This window comes from Lissotriton helveticus, chromosome 9 (assembly GCF_964261635.1).
Source record: "Lissotriton helveticus chromosome 9, aLisHel1.1, whole genome shotgun sequence".
NCBI lineage: Eukaryota > Metazoa > Chordata > Amphibia > Caudata > Salamandridae > Lissotriton > Lissotriton helveticus.
This window is the reverse complement of record NC_136070.1, coordinates 1,079,980,849-1,079,999,507: the sequence shown is the minus strand read 5'-3', so window position 1 is coordinate 1,079,999,507 and position 18,659 is coordinate 1,079,980,849. Positions and strand designations below refer to the sequence as shown.

The 18,659-nt window shown below is 41.5% G+C and overlaps 1 protein-coding gene across 3 annotated transcripts in view; it reads right to left on the bottom strand.

Moving 5' to 3' along the window:
- LOC144782233 (NEDD8-activating enzyme E1 catalytic subunit) overlaps window positions 1-18,659 on the bottom strand; it is a 241,145-nt gene that overhangs the window by 195,548 nt on the left and 26,938 nt on the right. For 2 of the 3 annotated variants that reach the window (XM_078661474.1, XM_078661475.1), the window contains exons 3-5: window positions 9,596-9,716; window positions 6,725-6,805; window positions 2,889-2,971 (exon numbers count right to left, since the gene is read on the bottom strand). In XM_078661474.1, the coding sequence (XP_078517600.1) occupies window positions 2,889-2,971; window positions 6,725-6,805; window positions 9,596-9,716 (285 nt within the window). The remainder of the gene's footprint in view (window positions 1-2,888; window positions 2,972-6,724; window positions 6,806-9,595; window positions 9,717-18,659) is intronic. The other variant, XM_078661476.1, reaches the window with a different exon arrangement.

Genomic DNA, 18,659 nt, shown 5'->3' with positions numbered 1-18,659 from the left:
CCCATCCCTTTATTAGCATTATGGGCTAGTTAGAGATAGTCCAGGCCCAACGAGACTTTTCACTGCTGTAGCACTTCTACTGACTACCTGTGATGGCAGAATTAGAAACGGGCCCAAACAACGAATCAGGGATGTAAAGTGTGGATACAGAAAGAGTACCGATCTCAGACTGCGATTCCTCTGGTGACCAGTTGCATAGCAAATTGATATACTGTACTGTGCAAAAGGCTCACATTGTGATGCTAAAATATTAGTGCACATTAATGGATATAGGATAAAGCTGAAGGATTTTTAAAAGCAGCATATCATTGGATGCTGCACCAAAGACTTGGAAGGTCTGACGCTTTTTCCAATTTTGACACAGAAGAACAAAATCAACGTTTTTGCCTTCCCTTTCATACGCTAGTTGTATTTTGCAAAAAGATACAATACAGGTTCGTCTGGCAGCCTATGTTTATTAGGTTATGCTATATTATTTGCAAAGTGCCTTTGCATCTCAGTAGCCACTTTAAAGCATTAACTAGGCAACAGAAAGCACCACTTCATTGCAGACTAGAAACAGACAGCTGAAATGCAGTTGAATTGAGTGGACTTTATGTCTACTTTCTTGAGGAAACATAGTGTTGAAACAGACAGCAATTTGCAGTCTTCAGAATAACCTGAGGAACTGAAAGGTTGCGTTAATTTTCTGCTACAGACCGGATGGAAATTTAACAGGCTGTAGCAGCCTAGTTACATGCTGCATGGAAGGCTACAAGATCTGACAAAAGTCGGAGTTGTGTTATTAACGGTCACAGCAAGCTATGATGCAATTGATCCCGCCAGGATTATGTCAGCATTACCATATAGAACAGCTTATATACATTAGTCCACCATCAGTGCGTAGGTCACCCAGTCAGAAAAAGAGGTCAGAAACACGTATAAGGAACCCGTGCTATTTCTAACTAGCATAGCCACACAACTAATGCATCACTGAATCACACTGGGTTGGATCTTCACTTTCCCGGATGTCTAACTTTTACTTCGGTATGCTAAGCGACATTCATCCTTGTACACAAGACCCAAACTTTGGACCCATGTTGTTAAACTGGGGCAGATTTCCCATAAGAGGAGTATCTGATATGGGCTTATGCACTTTATTATTTTAATTAATGTGATCAGCAATTAGGCTCAGGATCGGCCCTGGCTGGACACCTACCTTGTTGTCCTTCCCCCTTTACATGCAAGAATAGCTGTAATTTTCTGGCCCTACTGATAGCTGATTCTAACTTGTATCTTTGTTTTAATTGCGGCATTAGCACTGTTTGAGGCTGTAGTGTGATTAAGTGTTCTGATCAACTGATGTCCCAAATTGTTCCGCTCACATTTATTTATTATAGTAATGCGCACATAGGCTCAAGAATGGCATTGTCCGGTGTTTCAGCCTGGAGACCACTATCTCCTAATTTCGAAGTCTAGTCGCTGTTCTCTTCTTGCTCTATTGGTAGCCATTTTTAATCCGCAGTCACATTTTATTACATGCACTTGTACTGTCCAAGATGTGTCATAATTAACTGAAGTTATTTTAAGTTGTTTTATATGCATGGATTTTATGGGAAAAATTTTCTTTTAATTGATGTGACATAGTTGCTGATACGATAAAGCTTACTTACTGTAAAAATGGTGACTTTTGTAGTTTTCTACAGAGTTAGCCTTGCTCATGGCCAGCTAACTTAAAAAAAATCTCTGAAATAATGTTGGCTTGCATGAAGCCATTAAAACAATGAATGTTATAAGACAGGAACAAGGCTTACTTGTCTTGCCTTTGGCCACCAACATAGAGAAACCCAATTGTTCCAAACGGCAACCTAGCTGACTGCATGACAACAGATAATCTGGCCAATTCACATGGGGGTAAGATCAGCATGAGCAGGGCCTTCCTGCATGAAAGAAGAACGTTCCTAAAGTACAAGAAAATACCAAAAAGTGCACTTTAGGTCCAAAAACTCCGAATGGTGCCACCCAAAAAAGTAAATATATACATATTGAATTGTGCTGTTTGGCTCTCTTACAGGGGGGGCCTACATTGAAACCTACAATGCCGATGTAGAGAGGATGCTCTTACTCTGATCACAAGCATTATCTCTTCAACAAGAGAGATGTAGGGACCCATCTCAATTCTGATCATTGGGCATTATTTTAAGAAAAAACTAACTAGATCCTAGAAAAACAATCAGAGTATGGGGATGTAGCTTGGGACACCAATGGCAGGACAGAGAATCTTTCAGCCCATCATGAAAAACACTTCAATGCTATTCTGGAAGGTTTTGTAAAGGAGGCTGTACTGAGAAGCAAGTTATTACTTGCTACACCTTACAAAACTGACAAACGTACTGTTCTGCTTCTACAATTAAATGCATATTTTACTATTAATAAAGAATCTGTCCGTTTACTTAATGCAGTTTTGTTGGACCACAACTACCAACGAAGTTTTTAAGGGAAATTTCATTGCATTTTCAAAAAGAAAACAACATTTTCCAAAACATTCACCTGTACATAATAAGTGTCAGGCCCGTCTTTTTATTGTCAATCCTTCACTATTTGGGCTTCCCCCCTTTGTAACCAGAGAAATGAAAAGGAAATATGGCAGCCATGGAACATGTCTGATACAGTACCTGGATCACAGTGACACAATATGTGAAGTCCCTATGCCCGGCAGACATGTTGCCGGGCGGTTATAATTACTAGAGTTTAAAAAACTTTATTTTTTCACTCACAACCAGAGGAAATGTAAAATTGTGTCCTAAGAGGATTAGTGGGTTTGATGCATTTTATTTGAAATCTAGTGTTGCCACATTAAAAACACATAGGTACTAATGGGATATTCTACTGCGAAGAAACAAAAATACCTGAATAAGAACTGTCTGTTTAAGTTAGAAACATCAATGGTATCCATATCGATAACATGGATTTGCCTGAAGCCAGATAATGCCTGCAAAAACAAAACGTAGAGATAGAAAAATAAGTTGAAGTTTAACTGAACAACGGCAAACAGTTTATAGTTCTCAATACGATGTTAAAATCTCGAAAACAAGCAAAAGGCAGCTCCAAAAGAAGGAACAAGGAGTTGGAAGCAGTCAACTTGAAGGCGTAAGGAACCTAAGAAACAACCCAATACCACCAGAGAAAATTCAAAGATAGGATGACAAAATGTATTGGTTTTGAAATGCTTAAACTGGAAGAAAGCCTGGGAGGATTGTGTGGAGGCAGAGTGAGCTGGGCCATAAAGAGTGTGACTGCGATAGGAGAGCTACGATGTGCAGTGAGGACAATGGTATGGACAAGAGAATGCTAGGATGAGATGGGAAAGTTTCGTTGTCAGCTGACAAGTGACCACAAGCAGCAGATGAACTGTTAACACAACAGGAATGCAGCGACCTATGAATATACAGACAACACACATCCAGGAAACCATTTATGAAACAGACATCTTATGTGTGCAGGTTCACACAATATGCCAGGATATCTACCACACCAGCTATGCAAACTTCTCCTGATACCCGTCATGAGCATGAAATTTCATCCCAAGTGCAATCTTGTCATACACCCTGCCTTCACCAATTCATAGACAGAAGTTATACTGAATACCCATCCGATGAAGACCCACCCCAAACATCACGATCCCTCTCTTGCGCTCCTCCATCTTCTGGTCATATTCACCTGCTCAAATCATCTCTAGATCATTTTCTCACTGCCGCATTCATCCTGGTTTGTACAGAAATCATTTGCTGTATAGCGAAGATTGTACTCTATAAGTTCGGCATGTAGGCCCATGCCAGAAGTGGTCACCCATAAAATGCCCATATTTTTGTATCTGAAAACTACTGGCAAGAGTAAGCACAGGAGCTCCTGCCGCCCATTGCCCAGTTACTGAGGCCATGCAGCTGCTATTGTCATTAAATGCCAAAAGCAATTGTAAATTAGAAGGTAATAGGTGTTTACACAATCAAACGCACAGATGTTGCAATCATGCAGCTGCTATTGCCATTAGAAGCCAAAGGTAATAGTAAATGAGAAGGTAATAGGTGTATACAAAATCATTCGCACAGATATTGCAATTTAATGAAGGAGAATGCTATCATACGCTTAGGAACTGCTAATTTTTCTGAGCACTGCCAACATCAGCCAAATATTGCTAAAACATAGCCAGGTGCATATTGTAAAGCTAGCAAAAGTGCACAGCTTACTGATAGTATGTAACGTATGAATGCCCTAGTAGCAGGTATTTTGAACCATGAAGCGGATATATACATCTGAATGAGTCACCTTTGTGAGGGGCCTCTTATGTGCTGCACTAAGGAATCGGCAATTGAGGTTGTATACGCACTGATGTTTTATGGCATTGCTTGTCTGAAAATTTAATAAAATTGGTTTAAAAAAAAAAAAAAAAACATAGCCAGGTGCATAAATCATGCTTGGTTGCGCCAAACTACATTCTGTAGCAAGTGCATGTACTACAACATATGCACTATAAAACATACATGCACAAGACAAATCATAGGCACAGCCAAATTTGGAGTGCTAGACTAATAAGAGGCTGGTGTCTTTGAAAGGTTGTGGGCATGTTCCAATGATTTTATGCCTTTCTAGTATACTCAACCTACTGCAAATCGACTTAAACATTATGCAGCCCTTCGCAAGGCATTCACCCTGAACACGTTTTAAACAGCTTCCTCAGTGGAGCATAAGTGGCAACAGATCTTTGATTTATTTCAAAGTACGACAGATTTTGTTTTGTGTATAATCTCTTCTCTTAATAGAGTCAAGCAGGACTAATGGCTATATGCTCCATATCCTATGTGTGTGTACAACGAGGGAAAGCACTGACAGGGGAATGGTCAGTGAGCGCCCTTAGAAGATGTGCAATGGAACTAATCCAGCCTGCCACATCCCTAGTACCCAGCCAAAAATCTATTCTAGATGAGGATCTGTGGCAGAATGAAACCTGAATTCCCTGGCTACAAGACAACAGATTCACAAAAGGTTTAATAGCTCATGCTGGCGCATTAATATTAAGCAGCATAGCTCTCGCCCGATTTTGCTTTTTTAGCCCCACTTCCCATAATGTATAGTTCATAATGTAAAGTAAGGTTAAATTCACCAGCCCATATAATTAACTATGGGGGACAACGGATTTCGTCATTACATTAGTGAGAAGTTCAGTACTGTCATAATTTGAATGTGATATGTACTGTAATTGCATTTACATAGCGCTTAATACCCCTGACTAGGTGTTGAAGCACTTTTTCGGTGAGTAGCACGTTACTCCATAACCCATAAAAGGATTGGTGGTGAACTGTGAAATATTAAGTAATTTGAGCGGTGGGTATGTTAGTTTGTTGTTTGGATTGAGAAGGATAGTGGAGGGATAGAAAAAGGTAATGGTTTGCATTTATTTAGCGCTTGCTAACCCTGATGCGGTGTTTAAGAGCTATTAGGTGAGTAGCACGCTACTCTGGAACCCAAACCCAAATATGAGGTACACAAGTATCCCTATGAACAATTACATATTGTCCCCCTTGAGCTGAAATACTGTCAAGATGTTTGGAATGCAACTTTTTGATTAGAATATTTAGCCACCTAGAGTAAGCGGGGAAAAAATATGACTAGCTAAGAGAAAGGCTGCAGGGACGCTCTCGAGCAAGGTGTGTCTTTGTTGATCAACTCCCTCAGTCGGTGTCATCATCTTAAGTGCCAAAGATCTTTGCACACTAATGCCTACCATGCCAATATTTCGTACTTTGTTGTTGTTGCCGTTACCACCCAACCCAATGTCAAGACCACCTTCTTAATGACATTCCCCCATAAAACTCCCATGGCTGCAGTGCCCAGAAGGCACAACGCAACCAACAACAGCCAACGAGGTCATCCACGTGGCTCAAAGCTTGGGGTGGCCAGAGCAGTAATAAGCTACATTTTTAGCCCAAATTAAAATAACAGTTTCCCCCCGTGGAGAAAATCCAACCAGGCCCCATCAGGTCCTCATGCATGGGCTGGCTAGCTGGAGACTACCATCTTGCTAAGCATAGACCTCAGGCAGATTACAACTGCTGGCTGTCAGAGGAACGCTGCACAAGCAGGCACCCAAGTATTCAGTCGCTACTGCACTCTGTTTGGAGGCACCATGCAAAGTTTTTTAGGTTTTTCTTTTACTAGTGAATAACTAAGCTCTTCGGAGTCATAAGTGCTGAAAAAAGGTTTCATCAGAACCCTTTTAATTCACAGCATGTCTTTAACACCCAAATCATTCAAATAAATTTGAGTAAACCGCATTATAAGGCAATATGATCTACGAACCCTAAACACTGTCCTAATGTACCAGAGTTAAGAGGTTGTAAGCAATCTAGCACCAAGACACCAAGAAAAACACCTTATTGGTAAATGGTATCTCACACTTAAGAAAATAGCGGACTAAGTGATCAAGGGAAATTTGCTTTTTTCCACTATTGAATAAGGAGGCTGACGCATACTGAAATGCAGAAACTATGATATAAAACCTTAGTTTATGAAGACGTACAATTCTTGAACCACAAAAAACATACTGAGCTATGTCCATGAAATATCAATGTTAAACCTCGAGCTGCTTTCGAAGTAGCATTTCTAATAACTAGAACAATGCAAAACATGCAACAAAATACAAAAATGCAATGAATTGTGCTTGAAGACATTAATTAGGTCTAGTTACCAAATTTTTTAGTAGTTCACATCCCAATCCTCCGGCCCCAATGACAAGAACTTTGCAGGACTCTAATAAAAATTGGAGAGACTGAAAAAAGAAAAATATATTACAATTCTAAATAAATGAGCATCACAAATGCAATGAAATACAATCTGTTCCTGAACAATTATAAAAGGGTTTAAAAACATTAAAGAGTAATACATTCTGGAAAGACTGCATCCTGGGTGGAGGTGGTAGTAGGTGCAGTTTTCAACAAGCATTCCCCACTTGACTGGGTCAGTGTTGCATGAGGAGGAGACAGGAGGAGTTGGATCAAGGAGAGCAAAAAGCTCATCTCGCCAACCTCTGTATACCCGCTCTCTGAATATTTAAGATAGTACTCTCGGCTGGACCCAGTTGTGGATGTGAACTGTGAGAAGCTGTAATAGACATTACATTACTGAATGTTACAATTTACCCAACCACTACAGGGAAAAAAGGATGATCCGTCAGGAAAGAATCCTAGTTTCCACTGTAGGAAGAAAGTTTTCTTTGTGTGCTTAATCACACAGTATGAATGCACCCGCTTACTTCACTGCCTCCCTAAACATCAAAAGAATATATCGGTGACAAAAATAACATAGAAAACTAAATGGTTGTGCATCAGTTTATAGAACTATGTTACATCAGAGGATGTTCACACAATGACAAACGTCCGTTGTGAGTGGGACAAAAGCCATCAGGAAGGTAATGGATCAACACCTGCCAACATATCTTAGATTTGGGACTAGGGGCAGTGTCTGTATGTTTCTAATCATCAATACAAACAGTAAGTTTTATTTTTAGGTTTTGCCTAGCAAAATGCGTACGAAGTACGCATGCGCTAGGAAAACCTTATGTCTTACAGTGGGGAACAGGGACTCGCCCCCTGCTCCCATTGGCTAGCTCCATAAACGGAGGCTAGCCATTGGCAGACATTGCTGTCCGTCACTCTTTGCCCGTCCGGACGCGAATCGGGGGCGTTCCCGTGCCTTTTTTTTAAGTCCCGCCCCCTTCTTTCATCAGCCGCCCCTTTTTTCGTCACGGCTTTTGTCGCCCGCCCTCCGCCCCTTTTTTCGTCACTGCATTTGTTTGTCGCCCCTCTGCTTTTTGATTACCCTTTCCCGCCCCCCCTCCCGCTGTTCGTTCCTTTCCCGCCCCCCCCTCCCTCCCACTATTTTACTGCTGCTGCTGGGCTTGGAAGGTAGGACACAACCAGAGTAATATTTGCTGTGCTTTTATAGTGCCAAGTATGAGCTGAATTGTATCTTTGCGCTAGTTGGAGAGCTTAGTGGGTTAATGGATATTTCAACTTGCTACCTGGTGGGTCCCTCAGATTTGCTTACAGCAGTTTAGTTAATTTTTTCTGTTGACTTCTGCACTCAAAGTGCCTGTAAAAGCGCCTTGAACCCTCAGCGACCGAGTTGCGCTATCTCAACGATAGACTACTGTTTTAAATATGTGCGTCCTCGTTTATAGATACTACATAAGGTGAAATGTGTGCTTAGCGTTATTAACCCTGCTTTAGCCTTCTCCCACGTGACTGGTGAATGAAAAGCAGGAATCAAACAATGCAAGTTTCCGCATTTATGCGTGGATTATTTCATTTTACCGCCACTTTCTGTTGCTGTTAACGCTGACATTTTTGCGACGTGATGAGGTAATTGATAACGTGCGTTACCACCACGATTACCGCATGTTTAGCGCATTTTCGTGCTAATCTACAGTGAGAAAATTGTTGTAACAAGCGAGGTGACACGTCTCGGTCTCATGTTGTGTGAGTTGGGGCTGGGGGGTGCACATGTCCTGCTTCACATCCAGCATGGACCACTGGAAAACAGTAGGCACTAGTGATACATTCACAAATTCGACGTTTTTACTTCACAAAGCGTGTATTTGTAGAGCGCTAAGTTGACCCCAATGTATCCCCCTAGCGCTATTGACACATTATAGATGTTTAGTGTTTCCTACCTCAAGGGTAGGCATGTTATCGACCTGTTGAGGATAAAATCCTGAGTGGGCTCTTCGGATTCGAAACTGTGGCCATGCATTTGGCCTCATTTCCAGCCAGCACTGAACACTGGACAGCAAAAGGGTCAGTTTCTAATTGTGAATTCACACATTTTGAAATGTATTTGCTTCGCATAATGTGTATTTGTAGAGCGCTGTATTGACCCCAGTTAGGCCTCTTAGCGCTATTGACAACTGGAAGCTGTTTGTTGTTTCCTAACTTAAAGCTGTGCGGTTTATCAACTTCGTAAGGATGAAAGGCTGAGTATCTGTGTATGTGGGAAGCTTTGTGTGGCTGTGTGTGTGGGAGGCTGGGTGGGTGTGTGTGTGGGGGGGGGCTCTGTGTGGGTGTGTGTGTGGGGGGGGGCTCTGCGTGTGTCATTTGCGAGAGATAAAGCTAGTGGCATTGTAAATGACAATGCCATTTATTTATGTTAAAAAAACAAATAAAAATGTCAAGAGCAATGCCAATAGCTCTAACTTTAACAAAGGCAAAACCATTGCATTGTAAATGCTTGTTATCAATGGTTTCTACAAACAATTTGGGAAGCAACAGCCTTCCCACATGCATGCACGAGTCTATATTGAATAAACTTAATATTCAAGAGCAGACACTAAAACGGAAACATTAATAAGTAGCATGACTTATTATAAAGTAACATTGTACAACAGTCTAAATGATAAACAGCAAATTGAAAAGATGCATTAACCTTAATGTTATATGGATAAGTTAATAGATCTAGTATATTTTAATAATTTAATGAAATAATAAATGTATGCAATAAATACATAGAACAATGGCACCGCCATACAACTTAAATGAGAATATTTAAACCAAATGTTTCTCACTTCAGTGCTGGGTTCGAAATCAGGATGTGTGAATGGTCCTGATCGCTCGAGAAATTTCTTAACATGGTTCCAGCGACCTTCCCAGTCTCCTGAGTCCCCACACCCACCATCAACAGCCATTCTGCACAGAATACAATACATTTAGCTGCACAATCTGTAGTAAAATTGAAGTTAACATTTAGTATTCTTCACCAACTGTGGCTTCAGCCATAGGAAAAGAACTACATCACAGACCCAAATATAATACAATGAGAACAGTCAAAGAATATTCCATCATACTGAATGAGTAAGATGAGTCCTCGTAAACATACACATTTAATTACAGTGAGATATAAAATGTTTTACAACTGCTTTACTTTCCCTTATTGTACAATGTTTCAATTACATTTACCAGAGAGTGTATATGAAATGCTTTACATGTTTCATTTAAAATAGTCTATTACTGACTCTTTACAACAGAGCAACAGCTAAGGCATCTTTGGATGCAATATGCATAGGTCAAAGATGACCCTACTTAAAAAAAACTAATTCTTTCTAAATTGAATTCATGTTGCACCCCAAATAGCACTGACCACAATGCTGTAAATACATTTTCTTGTATTGAGCAATTTATTTGCTCATTCTAAGCTGAAGGGTTATGTTTTCTCTCAATTTCCATCTTACATTACAAATCTTGTTTTATATCCTGAAGTAGTGGTTACCAACTCAATAAAGTAATGAAACTGGTATTAAAAAAATGCATAGGCCTCAGGTTTGAATTTTAGAAGTTTCTGAAATATTAAAACAGTAATTACCCAATGTGTATTTTTAACCGACTAGCTTCAGGGAACTACCATAAAGCATTGAGCAGCTTGGAAAACGAGGGTCTTGTGAAGAGTTTTTCAATAATGCCTTGGAAGTCAGCAAACAATGATTTGGGATGGTGTAAAAGCTTAGAACGTCCCTTGGATCTAAACCAACCGGCCCCAGGTTCTGAGGGGTAGGCATAAACAGTCCATAGGCAGGGTGCAGTGTATTTCAAAAGTTGAACATGTACTTTTCAGTTTTTCATGCCCTGGTAGCGTAAAATTTGTTTTTAACATCAAAGCCTATCTCTATAACAATGGGACCCTCGGGCCTACTCTTCAGTACACCCCACTACTTGGGTGTACTACAGAAGGACGCCCTGCTGCCTGAGACATGCATTGTCTGTAGAGAAGTAAACTGGACATGTATACTTTATCCCAGGCTGAAGTGACTCAAGGGGTCCGCTGACTGACTTCTGTTTCTGATCTATAGGGATACAACAAGCTCAAGAGGTCTCCCTGCAACTGCCCAGTTGACTTGCTTTCCTGGAGCTGCCTAAACCTGCTGCTATCTACTGGAATATGTTCCTGAGCCCCAAGAGGTGCCCTTCAGGGCCTGAGCCCTTTGCGTGTAATCATTTGAGCTCGACCTAAAAGAAAAAGAGAACCTTCACGTTCTGGGCTGTTTGGGACTGGGGCCATTCGCTCCAAGATCTTGCCAACCTGTTAACATGAAGTACTGGTGGACCCGACACTTGAAGTCACAGCAACCATCCACGAAGACCGATAATACAAAACATGCACTTCCGACTTGCAGCACCGACAGCTTGCGGTGTCCACCAACACGAATCTCCAGCAACGACTGTCTACCACACCCGGCCTACTCTTCAGGCTTACGCGACGATCATCCTTGGCACTCTCTACCAAGAACTGGGCTCCTAGTGCTAGACTGTAGAAAGTAACTTTTTAAGCTGGACTCACCTGGTCCCTGTATCCGGCCCGCGCTTGGCCTGAAACTGTGATTTTCACCCCGTCTCATCCAACCAGATAACTGCAAGTGGTGCTTTGTGCTTTTAGGCACCATACTTACCTTTAATCTTTGAAATTGAATATTGCAAGGTTCTAATGAGCTCTGTTTTGATCTCAAATAATTTAGCAAATTTTAACTCTATCTTTCTAAATTGGTTTGGAATTTTTCTTGTCTTGTATAAACACCTTACACATTGTCCATAAGTTAAGCCTGACTGCTTTTGTGGCAAGCTGCCAGAGGGTTAATTAAACAGAGGTTATTTTAGTGACTTACGGAGGATGGTTTCATCCCCCTCAACCAACACAATTTTTCACATTATGCCTTTCCACTTAATTTTATAAACCTTTCTAAAACAATATCAGCAATATGCCCTAGTGCAGTGGTTCCCAAACTTTTAACTCCTGAGGACCCCCATTGAGTCACCACTGGAAGCCGGGGACCCCCAAGCAATTTGTAGGATTTAAATTTCAAACATTAAAACAGTAATTCGGCAAAAAAATTAACACACATGTGCACACAAAACAAATACTGAAATTGCTAATGATTTTAGGGGCATATTTACAAGCCCCTATCACCATGGGAACATCACTTTTTGAGACGTTCCCGTGGCGATAGGGGCTTTGCCTTATTTACAAGGCAACGTTAAGCCACTTAACGTGGCTTAATGGTTCCTTGTAAATAAGACACCCTTTCACACAATGCTTAGCGTGAAAGGGTTGGGCAGCAATATGCCCTACTAGTGCATTGCCTCAAACAGACTACATACACCCAGAACTAGCAGAGGACAAAAGATGGCACTTAGAGCTGTTGTTTTAAAGATGAAAATAGAATAGTGACCTTCCACTCTGTTTTACAACAAAACTATTCGATATAGTGCACTAGAACTTATAACAATACATTGTTTACAGAAATGCAATCCAAACCTGGGTTCAATCTGATGCAGTGGAAGGATTGAAGCAATTGTAGCAATGCAATGGCAGGTCATAGTGAAACCATTAGTGCAATGGTAGGTCTCGGTCAGAGAGGGTGCACCATTTTTCTAGACAGCTGCTGAAAACTGCAGCCAACACGGAGGTGATGGTGGCTGTATGCAGCTGATAATCCAGTGATGTCACTGTGCAGAAGTGGGCACGCAAAAGGTAAGCCCATCAGCTCCAGTCAGTGCCTGGACAGCACCCAGCACCAGGAGCCTTGGTCTGCCCCCTAACCACCAGTATACATACTGCCGTGTTCCGCCACACTCTCAACGCCACCCGCCACATCACACAACACGCAAGTAGCATTGACATGCGCCTCCTAAAAAATCTCATGTACTCTCCCACACTCTACATCAACCACTCCCAGACCAGCAGCACCCCACTAGCTCACACAACATAAACCAGGCACTTACTCCCACTCACAGAGACCAACCACCACCCATACAACATGCCACACTCGCATGCATGCTCCTTAACTTCCACTAGCTCACCAAATATGCCACAGAGATATGGGAACTAATGAACAATCACGACCTCACCAAAACATGGCTAAAACCAACCCTTGAACTGGATATCGCTACAGCCATCCCTGCTGGCGAACAAGATGGCCAGGTAAGACTGTCAGCACAAGCCTGGAGTTTGGGTCGCCAACATATTCAAAGATAACATCAGCTGCACAACCTACCTGAACACCCCAACATCTACATCTACAAGATACGCATCACATGGTGGGGGAGGCTGACAGAGTGGATGCCGCTCTGGTGGGGCCATCTGCTGCTGCTGGTGACTGCGCTGGAAGGCTTTTGGAAATGGGACCCAATAGGGATCGCCACTCTGGTCGACGCCTTGAGCCGGACAGTCCTCAAGTCCTTTCAGACTCTGCAAGTTGAAAACCAACTCCATTGTAGACCGTTTAATCGCTATCTTCAGCTCTGCCATGCGCTAACCCCATACATTGTAGCCCTGTCTCACCTACCTGAATTTAACCCTTTGCACGGTAAATGTATTATGGGACAGCTGGGAAACCACAAGATTGCAAAGATATACCAGATGCTTTTCTCCAATTATCCGGACAAATTCCTTGCTCTTCAACAGGCGTGGAAGGCTAATTAGGGAGCTCAGTAAAACAAGGATTGGACAGATGCTTTGTGGGGCCATTGTGAAGCAGCCATTGTAGCTAGACTTAGCATGATCCCGTTTAAATATCGCAATAGGGAATACTTCACCCATGGACAGCTGTTGTGGATGGGGGTGAACGCCTCTCCAACATGTCTTCAATATGCACAGGGATGGAACATTTTAACACACTGTATGGGGCTGCCATGCATTGGACCAGGTCGGGCGCTCGGTGATATCCTGTTTGACTGAGGTCTTGAACTGTTTTGATGGACCACATCCTGGATACACTGGACGGCAATAGATACAAGCTGTCACTACTGTTTCTGGGTCTGACTCTGGCAAAATAGACATAACAAAAAAATGCATGGCCCTGGTGGTGTAGAAGAATTAGATAGATTAGTGTATGAGTATAAGGCTCTGGGCTGTCCACAGAAACGGCCCACGATATGGCCGGCGTACGCAGAATACAGGGGTACGGAGTTGGAACCCGTCTGTTCTATGCGGGAAAAGGTAAATTATGAAATTTGTCTAATTGTGAGATTAGATGAGGTAGGGTGGGAATGGACTAGATGATCTGGTCACTGGACTTGCTCTGTATCATATTGCTAGAATGTGGGTGAGGGAAAGGGTGGGGCAGTATGTGCATGTATTTATTTTAGTAGTTTTATATAGTGCTAGCCTGACCCGAGGGTATCGGAGCGCTTTACAGAGTAAAAATTGCAAAGATAAACTAGACAAGAGAAAGAGATCAAAATAATGCATGGTGATGTTGAGGGGTCAGCTTGGTAGTCTCGCTGACATGATGATGGAGCGCTAGTAAAAAATCTGTTACCCCACTCTGAGTGCTCATATCGACTCCCTGGGGCACGATTGAGGAACAGGATTTTGAGTTGGCTTTTGAATTTTACAAAGGAGGGAATGGTTCTGATGTGGGGGGAATGGAGTTCCAGATTTTGGGCGCGCTTCCGGCGAAGGAACGAGTCGCAGTTTTTATTTTTCGAGTTTTTGGAGGGATGAGAAGGAGGGAGTTTGAGCTTCTGAGGTTCCTGGCCTGACCGGATTTTTTGAGTTTGGCCGCCAGGTATTCGTGTTTGATGGTATGTAGGGCTTTATGAGTGAGGCACACTACTCTGAAGCTGATCCTCATTTCAGCTGGGATCCACTTAAGTTCCCTGAGTGCAGGAGAGATGAGGTCAAATTTCTTGATTCCGGTGACCATTCTGGCTGCCGCATTCAGAGTTGTTTTGATGGGAGCTAGGTGTGACTTTGCAATTCATGAGAGGACTGCGTTCCCATAGTCTAGCCTGGACAGTACCAGTGTTTGAGTGGCCTATTTGAGATCACCACGCGGAATAAAGGGTTTTATTTTGTTCAGGAGTTTAAGGTTAAGGAAGGCGTTCTTAGCCAAATTCTTTTTTTTTTTTTTTTTTTTGAATTTTTTTTTGAATTTTTTTTTTATTGAATTATGCAATAAAATACATAGTAAATATCAACGTAATAAGGTAAATAAGAAAACCTTATTTGCAAAATATTTGAAAAGAATAATGAATTGATAGATTATGAAATTTACTCCTAGTAATAGAGATAAGGAAAAAGTTTAACAGTACATACTCTACAATCTGTTATAAAATAACAATACAAAAGGTATGAATGTATCTTATATGTAAGTAATGGAATGACTAAATAAATATAATCAAGATTAAAAGAAAGAGAAAAAAAAAAGGTGCCAGAGTAACGGAGGGGGGGGCGGGGGGGGAGGGGGAGGGAAGGAAAGAAAAAGAATAAAGAGAATGAAATAGTACAGGAAAAGCATATGAGATAATAAAATTAAGTAGGTAAAGGATGCACATGAGAAGAGGGAGTTGGGTTAGAATCATCGTCCAATGTGGTTTCCAAAAAGGGGGACCAAGTTTGAAGAAAGATGTCAGCTTGGTCCTGAAGATTGTAAATTGTGCGTTCATGTAAGGCTGTCTGCATCATTGCCACCAACCATTCTTCCTGAGAAGGAGCAGATGAAGACTTCCAATGGCGTAAAATGCAAATTTTGGCTGTAGCCAAAGCAGTGTGAAGAAGACGAGTCTGTGGCTTAGAAAGTTTTGGAAAACCACGGAAGTCATGTAAAATAATGGTGGCAGATGTAAGTGGTAAAATTAATGTCATTGTAGAGTTCAAAGTTTTGCCAACAAAGATCCAGAAGGGTCTGTTGCGTGGACATTCGCAAATGATATGGGTTATGTCACAACCAGGATTAGAACATCTCCAGCAAGAAGTATGGGATAATAACCCAGCTTGATGTAATTTAACCGGTGACCAGTGCCAATTGTGAATAATTTTAAAAATACAGAATTTGAGACGCACTTCTCGAACGCCTTTGTGCAACCCCTCCAGAATTTGATCCCATTGAGCATTGGAGTACATAATAGATAAGCGAGATTGCCATTTAGTCCGAAGAGTGTGTGTGAGAGGTTGTGAAAAAAGAGGGAGCAAAAAGGTTTTATAAAGACCAGAGGTTACCCCCTTAAACTTCCCCCATAGTTGCAGATAAGATAATATTGGAGAAACCTGAAGCAACCAAGGTGGAGAGCCTAATTGTTTTTTAAGACATTGTTGAAGTTGAACGTATTTAGAGGAATGTAGGAGTGGAAGATTAAATTCCTCACAAAGTTGGGGAAAAGTTTTAAAATTTCCATCATGTAAGAGTTGATCCAGAGAAGAAATGCCGGCTTCTCTCCACAAAGGCCAGGATAAAGTACGACCATTGATACGAATAGCTGAATTATTCCACAAGGGAGCTTTAATGTGAATTCGCGGATTCGAACTTAATATGCGATGACCCCTCTGCCAAGATCTATGCATGGCTGATAAGATAGGATTTTTAGGATCCAAAGAACTAGTACCAGTACCGTATAAAAGGGATAGTCCTGAATCCTGAGATAGAAGATGACGTTCAATTGATACCCATTGTGGAATGTCTTTAGATTTGGGTAGAAAATATGAGAGTTGAGAAATGTGTAGGGCAAGTGAATAATGTTCAATGGATGGAAGACCCATGCCTCCATATAACTGATGGGCCTTTAATTTAGCAGCAGCAAGGCGCGGTTTAGCTGTGCCCCAAATAAAGAGCTTTATCTTGGAGTCGATTGATCTAAGAGTAACTAAAGGAATTTGGAGGGGAAGCATACCCAAAACATAAATGAATCTTGGTAAAGTAACCATCTTAATAGCTTGAACTCTACCCCATAAAGATAATCCTAGAGCTTTCCACTTATCAAAATCCCTCTGCATTTGGGAAAATAAAGGAGCCAAATTATCCGCAACCATATTTTCCAAACCTCTATTAATCAGAATACCGAGATACTTAAGGTGTGAAGATTGCCAGTGGAAGGGGAATCCAGAAATTGCTGATTTCGTAGTGCCAACTGAAATAGGTAATGCTTCACTTTTGTCCCAATTTATTTTATAACCAGAAAAGGAGGAAAAATCATTAATAATTTGAAGAAGGGCTGGGAGAGATCGGGGGAGGTTAGTAAGAGTAAGAAGAATGTCATCTGCATATAAATAAATTTTAGAATGGCCAATTGGAAGGGGGATACCTGTAATATCATCAGATTGGCGAATTGCAGCAGCAAGAGGTTCCATCGCTAAGAGAAAGAGAAGAGGGGACAATGGGCAACCCTGGCGTGTACCTCTACGAATTGGAAATGGGGTAGATAAGAAACCTCCACAGTTGACTTGAGCTAATGGGCTATCGTATAATAAACGTACTTTATTAATAAATTGGTCACCCAAACCAAATCTATGCATTATTGTAAAGAGATATTCCCATTCAATGCGATCAAATGCTTTCTCAGCATCAAGGGAGAGAGCCAAGGCATCTTCTGGAAGATGTTTAGCAGTCCATAACGTGTGAGCCAATGTACGAAGATGATTTCGGGAAGAACGGCCTGGGACAAAACCCACTTGGGAATTATGTATCAAGGAGGGTAAGACTTTGCGAAGACGGGACGCAAGAATACTAGCTAGAATCTTAATATCCGAATTTAAGAGGGATATAGGGCGATAACTTCCGCATAAAAGAGGGTCTTTGCCTGGCTTGGGTAGAACAGCTATAATTGCTTTATTAGAAAGGGGACCCAAGGAGAATTCTTTGTCAGCCTCTAGAAACGCAGCATGCAAAGTATCTATCATATTCTGACCCGTCCATCTATAAAATTCGGCGGGGAAACCGTCCTCTCCAGGGGCTTTATGATACGGCAGAGCAGTGATAGCCGAAGAAATCTCGTCTCTCGTGATATTACCTTCAAGTAAGGCTCTGCCATCACCCGAAAGCTGCGGAAGATTCACCTTCTCTAGAAAAGTTGACATTTTATCCAGATCAAGCTGATTACTTGGGGTATATAGAGATCTATAAAAGGAGGCAAATTCATTAACTATTTCCTGAGGTCTGGTGAGTATTTCACCCTGGGTCGACTTAATAGCTGGAATAGCCATAGCAGCTTCTCTCTGACGCAATTGTGCAGCCAATAATCGGCCAGCCTTTTCTCCTTGTTCGTAATGTCTCCCTTTCATCTTCTGCAATGCATACTCAGCCTTAGATGTAAAGAGACCATTAAGAGACATGCGTGCTTGTTCCAACAATTTGCGATTCTGTAAAGTAGGATTCGAAATATATAATTGAGAGTAATGTTGAATGTCTCGTTCTAGTTCTGTTTGTTTTGCAATATTATTCTTGTTGATAAGAGCAGCATCCCTCATTAACTGCCCTCTAATAGTGGCTTTTGCTGCTGCCCAAATTGTTCTCTTAGAAGAGACAGAGTCCTCATTATTAGTGAGATAATCTTGGAAATGAGATTGCAAAAGAAGCTTACCCCCAGGTGTCCTATATTTCTGTAAACTCATTCGCCATGGTTTGCGCCCTGGTTTAGATAAACCTAAATCAAGAGATATAAGAACAGGAGAGTGATCAGATAAAGCAGCTTCCAAAATGTTAGAATCTGTGACCAATTGAACCGCTTTATGAGATAACAGAAAATAATCCAAACGGGAAAATGTGCCATGCAAGGAAGAAAAGAATGTATATTCCTTATCATGTGGATGACTGAGACGCCAATGGTCAACCAAACCATTATCAGAAAGTATGTCTTGTAAGATGG